Raw genomic sequence first — 10,587 nt, forward strand, 5'->3', positions numbered from 1 at the left:
GGTCTCTCACCATTCAAGGCCTCCTTGGGCTACCACCCCCCCCTTTCACAGGAGGCTGAGATTGCAGTCCCCGCTGTGGCTGACCATATCAAGAGGGTAAAAGAGTTTTGGCAGGCTGCCACCAGAGCTCTTGAACGCACCCAGGTAGTCAAACAACGCGCTGGTGACCACCACAGGATCCCTGCCCCTGCCTGTAAACAAGGTCAGTCCGCATGGCTTTCTACCAGAAATATCCCTCTATGCACTGAATCTCACAAGATGTCTCCCAGGTTTATTGGTCCATTTCCCATCCTGAAGGTCATCAACCCACATGTGGTGACCTAAAAGCTGCCTAACTCCATGAGAATTCATCCCACCTTCCATGTCTCTCAGCTCAAGCCTGTCTCCTCTAGCCCATTGTCTTCGAGTCCCCTCCTCCCCCCCAGCTCATTGACGTGGATCCTGTGTTTACGGTACGCCGCCTGGTGGATGTCAGATAGCGGGGCGGGGGTTTCCAGTATCTGGTGGACTGTGAGGGGTATGGTCCTGAGGAGCGCTCCTGGGTGCCACGGTCATTCATCCTTGACCACACCCTCATTGAGGACTTCCATCTGAGCCACCCTGACAGGCCTTCTGGGCCGCCAAGAGGCAACCGTGGGGGGGGTACTGTTAGGATCCTACTTACCTGTCCTCTCCCAGTGTGTCTCCTTGCCCTTTTCCCTAGTGTTTGTTGTCTGTCTGTTTCTCCCCTATCTGTGCAGCTGGGTGTTGCCCTGCACACAGTCAGCTCCGCCACCTGAGAGGCATGTTCCTGATTAGGCACAGTACTTAAGGAGAGAGCCCTCTCCTACCTGTGCCGGATTATTCCTCCTCTTTCCATGGTGGTGTCTGGTCATTCCCAGCGTGAGTGCTACGTTTCATTTCCTCCTCTCCTCCAGAGTTCAGCTGATGTCCATGTGTTGAATTGCCACTTAATTGTGTGCTCTTTTGCTACAGTGCCTACCTGCCACTTCAGCATGTGCCTTGCCTCAAACCCGCCTTGTCGAAGCTCCCTTTGTTCATTTCCACTGCTTTTGACTGCGCCTATAGTTTAGATATTATCCACTCAGACGAGTGCACTTTCTGTTGTCCATTATTGTTAATAAATCTTTGTTCAAGCGAGTCCTGTGTCCGGGTCTGCATCCTTGGATTCAAACAAATCCTTTTGGCAAAAGCCTAACAACGGTTGGCAGCCTAACAATGGCTGAGTCATTCCACAACATCAATGGTCATGGTTCATTTCAAGTGAGCGTTCTTTGTAATTTGATATTTATGCAACCAGTTTGCATCACATGGAATACAAGCCTTCAACAGGGAGACGGTACTGCAGCTCTGGAGCTGTTTTCCCACACTGCATTAAGTTTGAGTGGAGAGACATTCACCTGTGGCTGCCAGAGGGGTAACGGCAGGTAAAGGTGGCAGGAGTGTTCACTGTGTGCCTTGTTTAATAGTTCCTACGTGTTCTTGTGTCGTCTTATTCTCACAGAGAACCTGGCATTGCACTTCCATAAGACGACGGGAGACTGATGGGGGACGGGGACACAGGCTGAAGTATTGTGACTTTTGGTTAAAACACACCGAAAGTAGCAGAACAACTCAGAGTTGAGACCAGGAGGCAGAGCTGCAGTCCTACACGCTTCTCTGCGCCTCCATTAGAGCAGTTACCCACCCAACACTCCATAGAGACTGTGTCTGCCCCCCGACCACGTAAACTAAATAAACCAAAAGTACAGAGAAGAGGAGTTAAACATAAGAATCAAATTAAAATTAGAACAACCTCTGCAATAGTACAACAAGATAGGAGAATTAAATGTGGACTCCTTAACATCAGATCTCTGTCCTCTAAAGCTGTTCTAGTAAATGAGTTAATATCAGACCATAATGTTGATTTATTTTGTCTGACTGAAACCTGGCTGTGTCCTGAAGAGTATGTGAGCCTAAATGAAGCTACTCCTCCGAGCCATATTAATACCCACATTCCTCGAGGCAGCGGCAGAGGAGGTGGAGTTGCAGCCATTTTTGACTCAAGCCTTTTAATCAACCCTAAACCTAAACTCGACTATAACTCATTTGAAAGCCTTGTTCTCACTCTTTCTCATGAGAAATGGAAAACAGTGCAGCCACTTTTATTTGTTGTAGTATACCGCTCTCCTGGTCCTTACTCCGAATTTATAGCTGAGTTCTCTGAGTTTCTATCAAGTTTAGTTCTTGAAGCAGATAAAGTAATTATTGTAGGTGACTTTAATGTACATGTCGACGTTGATAATGACAGCCTTAGCACTGCGTTTATCTCAGTATTAGACTCAGTTGGCTTCCGCCAGAATGTACATGAACCGACTCACTGTTTTAACCACACCCTCGACCTTGTTCTGACATATGGCATTGAAATCGAAGACTTAATAGTCTCCTCACAGAATCCTCTTTTATCAGACCATCATTTAATAACTTTCGAATTCATATTACCAGACTACCAGCCAGTAGGCAAAAATTCTTATACCAGACTCCTGTCTGATAGTGCTGTAGCTAAATTTAAGGATATGATCCCATCAGTATTTAATTCAATGCCATGTCTCAATACAACAGAGGAGTCTTATGCTAACGTTAGTCCCTCCCAGATTGACTTCCTGGTTGATAGTGCTACAGGATCGTTGCGTATGACACTTGACTCTGTTGCTCCCCTAAAAAAGAAGAAAATTAAACAGAGGAGGTTAGCTCCATGGTATACTCCTCAAACCCGCAAATTAAAGCAAACTTCACGGAAAATAGAAAGGAAATGGCGTTCTACCAATCTGGAAGAATTTCGGTCCGCCTGGCAAGACAGTCTTAAAATATACAGGAAAGCCCTCCGCAGTGCCAGGGCAGCCTATTACTCTGCACTAATAGAGGAAAATAAGAACAATCCCAGGTTTCTCTTCAGCACTGTAGCCAGGCTGACAGAGAGCCATAATTCTGTTGAACCATGTATTCCTTTAGCTCTGAACAGTAATGACTTCATGAGCTTCTTTAATGATAAAATTCTAACTATTAGAGACAGAATTCATCGACTCCTGCCGTTAACAGGTACTGTTTTGTCTTCAAACGCAGAAATCGTAGAAACTGTTACTCAGTCTGTCGCAGTCTTAGACTGTTTTACTCCTGTTGACCTTCACCAACTAATTTCAATAATTTCATCATCAAAATCATCTACCTGTATTTTAGATCCTATCCCGACTAAGCTGTTTAAAGAAATATTACCTCTAATTGACTCTACAGTTTTAGACATGATCAATCTCTCTTTATCAACAGGCTACGTACCACAGTCCTTTAAAATAGCTGTGATAAAACCGCTACTGAAAAAGCCTACTCTTGATCCAGGGGTTTTAGCCAACTATAGACCGATATCCAACCTTCCCTTTCTCTCAAAAACTCTTGAGAAAGCAGTTGCCAATCAGCTGTGCGACTTTCTAAACAATAATAGTTTATTCGAGGATTTCCAGTCAGGATTTAGAGTGCATCATAGCACAGAGACAGCACTGGTTAAAGTTACAAATGACCTTCTAATTGCATCTGATAAAGGATTTGTCTCTGTACTAGTCTCACTGGATCTTAGTGCTGCATTTGACACCATTGACCATGGCATCTTATTGCAGACACTGGATCATTTCATTGGCATTACGGGAACTGCGCTAAGCTGGTTTAAATCCTACTTGTCAGATCGCTCTCAGTTTGTACGCGTTAATGACGACTCCTCTGTGCTCACTAAAGTCAGCTATGGAGTTCCGCAGGGTTCTGTGCTTGGACCAATTCTATTCACCTTATATATGCTTCCTTTAGGTAAGATTATCAGGAAGCACTCAATAAATTTTCATTGCTATGCAGATGATACCCAGCTATATTTATCAATGAAACCGGAAGAAACCAGTCAGTTAACTAGACTACAAGCATGTCTTCATGACATAAAGACCTGGATGACCTGCAATTTTCTGATGCTAAACTCGGACAAAACTGAAATTATAGTAGTAGGCCCTAAACATCTTAGAAAGTCACTTTCTGATGACATAGCAGTTATGGATGGCATTGCGCTGGCCTCCAGCACCACTGTAAAGAATCTGGGAGTTATCTTTGACCAAGACATGTCCTTTCACTCCCATGTAAAACGAATTTCAAGGACTGCCTTTTTTCACCTACGTAATATCGCAAAAATCAGGCATATTTAGTCTCAAAATGATGCAGAAAAACTAGTCCATGCATTCGTAACTTCCAGGCTGGATTACTGCAATTCTTTACTATCAGGCTGCCCAAATTCGTTGCTGAATATTCTCCAGTTGCTCCAGAACGCTGCAGCACGTGTTCTGACAAAAACCAGGACGTGAGATCATATTTCTCCAATACTCGCCACTTTGCACTGGCTCCCTGTAAAGTTTAGAATAGAATTTAAAATTCTCCTCCTTACTTACAAAGCCATAAATGGCCAGGCACCTTCTTATCTTAAAGAGCTCATAGTACCTTATTGCCCTACTCGAACACTGCGTTCCCAGAATGCAGGTCTACTTATGGTTCCTAAAGTCTCAAAAAGCAGAACAGGAGTCAGAGCATTTAGCTATCAAGCTCCTCTCCTGTGGAACCATCTTCCAGTCTTTGTCCGGGAGGCAGACACTGTCTCTACATTTAAGAGTAGGCTTAAAACTTTCCTTTTTGATAAAGCTTATAGTTAGGGCTGGCTCAGGCTTGTCCTGGACCAGCCCCTAGTTATGCTGCTATAGGATTAGACTGTCGGGGGACATCCAAAGACACACCGAGCTCCTCTGTCCTTCTGTCCCTCTCCATCTGCACGCTCTCATGTCCTACCACGGCGTGTTACTAACTTAGCTCCTTCCCCGGAGTCTCTGTGCTTTGTCGTCTTGCAGGTTCCCATGGACAGTGGCTCAATCTGGATTGTGGATTTCAGTTGCATCTCCTGCCTTGGCCCTGCCTGACATCCACTGCAACTGCTACTGCTGTTATTACATCCACTGTCACTGTTACTGTGACTGCATGTCTGTCTCTCTGTCTCTGTCTCTGTCCCTGTCCCTGTCTCTGTCTCTGTCTCTGTCTCTGTCTCTGTCTCTGTCTCTCTCTCTCTCTCTCTGACTGCATTTCTGTCTGTCTGTCTGTCTGTCTGTCTCACTCTCCCTCTCTTGCTCTTCCTCTCTCACCCAACCGGTCGAGGCAGATGGCCGCCCACCCAGAGTCTGGTTCTGCTCGAGATTTCTGCCTGTTAAAAGGAAGTTTTTCCTCGCCACTGTCGCCAAGTGCTTGCTAATGGGGGAATTGTTGGTTTCTTTGTAGATAAAAGAGCTTGGTCTGTACCAGCTCTATATGGAAAGTGTCCTGAGACAACTTCTGTTGTGATTTGGCGCTATACAAATAAAATTGAATTGAATTGAACAAGTCCAGTCTTGTCCAACATAATGAAGACTAAATTGTAGGAACAATTATCCTGACGGTGTCGCCCGAGCAGCCAGCTGATTTTTGTGGACACAGCAATTTGAAGGTGATTTGCTTCATGGCACCATCACTAGGCTGGAGGCTGGTTGTGGTCCTTACAGCCAGTAAATTATATTTTGTATTAAATATATTATATATATATTTTAAATTATATTATATTTTATTTTATTTATATTATTTCCTGTGGCAGAGAAGGTGCGAGGCTGTGACACATCTTAATTCAGATTCGACTTAATTTCCCCAGTGTGTGGTCCATAAAGTCTGATCTCATTTTGTTCCTGGTCCTGATTGGCTCTTTCGGATTGACCGATGCGCCCAGTGCTCAACAGACCTGATGCACTGGGAGCCTCTGTCAGAGACAATGTCAGCGGGGAAGCCATGTAGACAGAACACATGACGGATTAATTCATCTGCTGTCTCTCTGCCCAGCAACACGTCTCAAACAAGTTGGGGCAGGAGCAACAAAAGACTGGGCCTATGGGCTAAATGGCTCATGCACAGTCCAATACTGCTAAAGTTATGAGCGAATAATTGTTCTAGAATTTCCAAAATGAATGCAACTTCTTCGTCATCCATCTAAGACTGTGTTTACATGATGTAGCTCATTTACTCCAGGACAGGGAACAGGGCGTAGAAGAAGCGTTCATGGATTTGTCATTAATGTAGCACCATGGATGGCTGCCTCTGTGTGTTGGTGCACAATTTGTTGTCTTGTTTGTCAATTCAGTTCTCTGCTGTGGTACCTGCAGCTCTTTCGTCAGAGAAAAGTTCATGAACATCTGAGGAAATGAGACAGGGCTCACTGGCATATGTAGATAGATGATTTTATTTTAGTGGTGATGTTGATCTTCACATTGCTTCATTTATTTACTACATTTATTTACTACATTTCTAATGCAGAATATTCAAAGACAACAGTGGATGCAGAAAATACCATGTAATTGGTTGCATCTGCATTTACAAGACTATGATCAGGAAGAGAAGACTGGAAAGTGAAAATTTAGTACATTAAACATTGATATTGAACATATTCAGTGCTGTTTTAATATATGGAATTTAACACTGTAGAAATTAGAATCTACTCTCTTGACCTTAACTGAGCTGAAGTCATAAAAGTGGGCTGACTGCTCACAAGTCCTACTGCTCATAGGGAATAGCACACAGTTTATGAACTAAAGGGTTGAGGGTGAAGCCCACACGTGGAGTCAAATCAAGTTCATCCTCTGAAACTCCAGGTGGAGAAGTGAAGCGAAAGTGCTGCAGGAGGCTGGCGAAGAAGATGAAGAGCTCCATCCTGGCCAGACTCTCTCCGAGACAAACCCTGCGTCCTGTGAGAGGAAACGAAGGAAACTGTTCACCTCATCTGCAAGTAAGCGAACATCAAGCAGTGACGGCAAAGTTCACCAACCTGCAGAAAAAGGCATGAAGGCATCTCGCTTGACAAACTTTCCTTCTTTGTCCAGGAAGTGGGCAGGATAAAAGCTGTGTGGCTTCTCCCACTCATCCTCATCATACAGGACAGATGTCAAGAAAGGATACACTGTGGTCCCCTGCAGAAAATACAGAAATCAAAAGACTTTTCAATGTGCGAAGCCCAGAAATGAACTGCTACATTCTGTTGAAATAGCCACGTTGCCACCTCTAAATGATGCCACAAATGTGCATACAGTGCACCTTTGTCTGAGTCGACAACACATTTCAAATAAGAATATTGCACTTTTTTATTCTTCACTCCTTTTACTTCAATGTAAACTTAACTTGAAACATTTTAAATGTTTTGGGGTTTTTTTTCCTAAATTTTTTCTTGGGTTTGATCCTCCAGTTTAGTTGTTTTCTTGAGTCTGACCTTCTTAATGAAGTGACCCTGGAAGGTGATGTCTTGGCACGTTCTGTGAGGAAGTGCCATGGGGAGGATGTTGGCCACCCTCTGCGTCTCGTGAATGACAGCGTCAGTAAAGGGCACGTTCCTCCTGTCCTCCATCTCCACCTGACGGCTTCCGATCACCCTGCGCAGCTCCTCCTGGACCTGGTCTGCAACATGAAAGGTTAATAAGTACAAATTTTCAGCATAAACTTTAATCATTTCCTTATTAGCCAAATTCAGGTTGTCTCTCTTTTGCCTGTGACATTATAGTATTATTTATTAATTTTTTAGTGACATTCCTAGCGTAGTACCCAGACATTAAAGCCTAATAACTCTGGTGATAGCGCACAGTAAAAACATTTTCAAATGTGGTATTTCCAAATGTGCATAAAAACACCTCCATGGAAAAACAGCTGGAACACCTTTTTGCAGTGAATGTTTGTGGTTTTGAGTAAAATACCTCAACAGTGGATGAATTGTATGTCCCCCTCAAGATTAATGGTAACAGTCTAGGTGATCTCTTTAAGCCATTATCAGGTCAAAACAACTGATGGCATTCCCAGCAGCCTCAGCTGTCCTTTGTGTTTAGTGCTAATTAGCAAATGTTAGCATGGGAACATGCTAAACATGGCCAACATCAACATCAGTGTGATACTGCTGGTCTGTTTGTAGACTCTTAGTCTTGTTTATTTGATTGTTTTTATGAATATGAGTTTTGTGTAGCAGTGTGTTTTAGTATGTGAACTGTGAACATTTGCAGCTCCATACCCTGAATTTTTGGATACTTGGCCATAAGCAGAAGTGCCCATCTGAGTGTATTTGACGTCGTTTCAGTGCCAGCAACAAAGAGATTTGAGACTGTCATCATGAGGTTTTCATCGTGGAAATGACTGTTAGTCACCCCGGACTCCTGAAGGCATCAGTGCAGAGAAATATATCACATCCAAAACACTGACAATTTGCATTACTCACATTTATGGCAGTAACATTTGCTGTCTCCATGCCAAATGTGTTGCAGGGGTCACGGTCCAGTACATGACTGCACACAAACTATTCACCATGTCCGACTGACCATGAGGCCGTGAGCCCTGTGAGCTATTTGGCACAAATACACCAAATATTAAAGCCAAAACTGTTCCCAAAGGAACTGTGCTGTGATTTTAATGTTTGACTTTGCAGGTCACATGACCTGCAACGCTAATGACCAATCATCATAAAGAAACACTGAATTCATTTTTCTGGGCTTCACAAACACTTCATGCAAATCTGTAAATTCTAAATCAGACATGTCTCAAACATCAAGTTTGACAACAACTCAAATCAAATATACTGTTTTTACATCCTTGTTAGAAATAATACAGACAATGATATCAATTTAATAATAGATGAAAAGTTTCCAAACCTCCAGATGTTGCTTTTTGACCAGAAAGGCGTCCACAAAGCCTCTGCACATCTGTGGATTCAGGGTCTCTTTCAAATGGCTGAACAGCTCTAAGTTCTGTTTGATAGTGTGGTCAAAATGCTTTAGAAGTTCTCTTCTGCCAGAAAACCATTTGCAGACCCACGGGAACAAGTTGTATAGCTGGATATACACAGTAGGTATGCATAAATATAACAAAAAGCATGTTCAAGAAGAAATCAAATGAGATGAGACACATGAAACCAGATACAATGACTACAGTTAATATACAGCATCAAATATTTAATATTAAAAAGCGGACGCAGACATAATGAGTGATACCTGCATTGAAGGGGAGCCCATAAGCTGAATTCTTCTGTTTGTTCTGTCCACCATTGTTATGAACTTTGAGTCATTGTATTCAAATCTGCTGCCATACACAATGGAGCAGATGATATTAGAGACCGCACAGTTCATTGATCGGGTCGTATCAAAGGCTTCCCCTTTAACAACAAAAACAAATCAGTACACCAGCAGATTCTTTTTTTATCAGAAGGTCACACGTTCAATAAAAACATTTACCTTTGAACTTCTTAAACACTTCAATGAGGTAGCCACATTCCTCAGTGATTTTGTCCTCACATGCCTTCTTGCCCATCCCAAAATCTCTCAGGTTCGTCAAGGCAAAGCGTCTCATCTCTTTCCATGAATCTCCATTGGACCATACAACCCCTGAGATTCATGGCAGTTTTAAATGAACAAACTCGGTATGAACATTTGAATGTGACGTGCTGGTTTTTTCTTTCCTTACCATGGCCATAATTAACTTCAGATGCTATCAACGGTGGATCTCTTTCACCAAACTCATCTGCGTGGTTTACAAGGGCCTCCTTCACCGTCTTGTATCCTGCTAGGACCACCACTTTCTGTGGTCCCAAATATATCATGAACACTGATCCATATTTCTTGGAAAACTAAAAAGAGCAAAATGTTGTCATTTTTTTAATGAAACAAACACGTGAAGACAGAAAATGTGATAGAGAGCACACAAAACCTAAAACAAAAGTACTGATACATATTCCAGTCACTTCCTCACCTCCAGTAATGTGTCGAAGGGTCTCTTGAGGTCAAGCTGCAGCAGGTTGCCAAGCAGGGGAAGAGGTCTGGGTCCCGGCGGCTCCTTCCCGTCTGCCTTGGAGCTGAAGCTGGAGGAGGAGACGAGGTAGACGAGCAGCAGGACGACCAGAGCCCCCAGCAGGGAGGCAGGCGTAAGGAGGAAAAGATCTGCGATCCCCATGGCTTAAAATAAATTGTTTTTCAATGACCAATGCACTCACTCAATAAACTCAACTGACTGATAATAGACAAAATAGAACTTTAGATTTGTGGCTGCCAGCTCAAATGTGGAAACGGTCACTGATATAGTGTCAGTAAATATACTGTCTGCTCCTTTCAGGTTAATGTTCCTTGTGGTGTAAAAGTTAAGATCACTTAACATTAAATAAAAATCACCACGCTTACGCAATCATGTTTGTGCCTCTACTTTTAAAGGCACAGAGACCATTTTACGAGCCATCGTTTCATTTCGCCTTCATTGCTGCAGCAGCCTTTTTCTGATCTGAACCAAAAGTCTGTTGATCGACTCCAGACTTGAACCAAAAGACGACTTTATATCACTTCTGTCTTAGCTCCCAGAGTGTTTTAGGACAGATTTTAAGATGTTAATGATTAATTTGAAGGCTCTTCATGGCCTTTCTCCCAGTACGTACCATGAGCTCCTCTGGCATCTTTTGTCTGTTCCACAGGCCTGGCTGAAAACTGAAAGGGGTCCGATCACTTG

At 43.2% G+C, this 10,587-nt stretch overlaps 1 protein-coding gene across 1 annotated transcript; it reads right to left on the reverse strand.

The window, feature by feature from the left end:
- Positions 1–6,293: 6,293 nt before the first annotated feature.
- On the reverse strand, positions 6,294–10,044 carry LOC139347651 (cytochrome P450 2K1-like). The gene is made up of 9 exons (XM_070987385.1): positions 9,844–10,044; positions 9,559–9,721; positions 9,330–9,479; positions 9,090–9,250; positions 8,751–8,930; positions 8,117–8,258; positions 7,331–7,515; positions 6,893–7,034; positions 6,294–6,812 (listed from the first exon to the last, which is right to left on the reverse strand). The coding sequence occupies exons 1-9, from the start codon at positions 10,042–10,044 to the stop codon at positions 6,622–6,624; spliced, it is 1,515 nt and encodes a 504-aa protein (XP_070843486.1). The 3' UTR covers positions 6,294–6,621.
- Positions 10,045–10,587: the final 543 nt, after the last annotated feature.

Source organism: Chaetodon trifascialis, chromosome 19, assembly GCF_039877785.1.
Source record: "Chaetodon trifascialis isolate fChaTrf1 chromosome 19, fChaTrf1.hap1, whole genome shotgun sequence".
NCBI lineage: Eukaryota > Metazoa > Chordata > Actinopteri > Chaetodontiformes > Chaetodontidae > Chaetodon > Chaetodon trifascialis.

What these genes read in the sequence shown, in the direction of transcription:
- LOC139347651 (XM_070987385.1), bottom strand. Translation starts at nt 10,044, where the DNA reads ATGGGGATCGCAGATCTTTTCCTCCTTACGCCTGCCTCCCTGCTGGGG. An exon ending in AGTGTTTAAGAAGTTCAAAG is followed by an intron (nt 9,251 to 9,329) that starts GTAAATGTTTTT and finishes TTGTTGTTAAAG; the next exon opens with GGGAAGCCTTTGATACGACC. An exon ending in TCAAAAAGCAACATCTGGAG is followed by an intron (nt 8,259 to 8,750) that starts GTTTGGAAACTT and finishes TGATGCCTTCAG; the next exon opens with GAGTCCGGGGTGACTAACAG.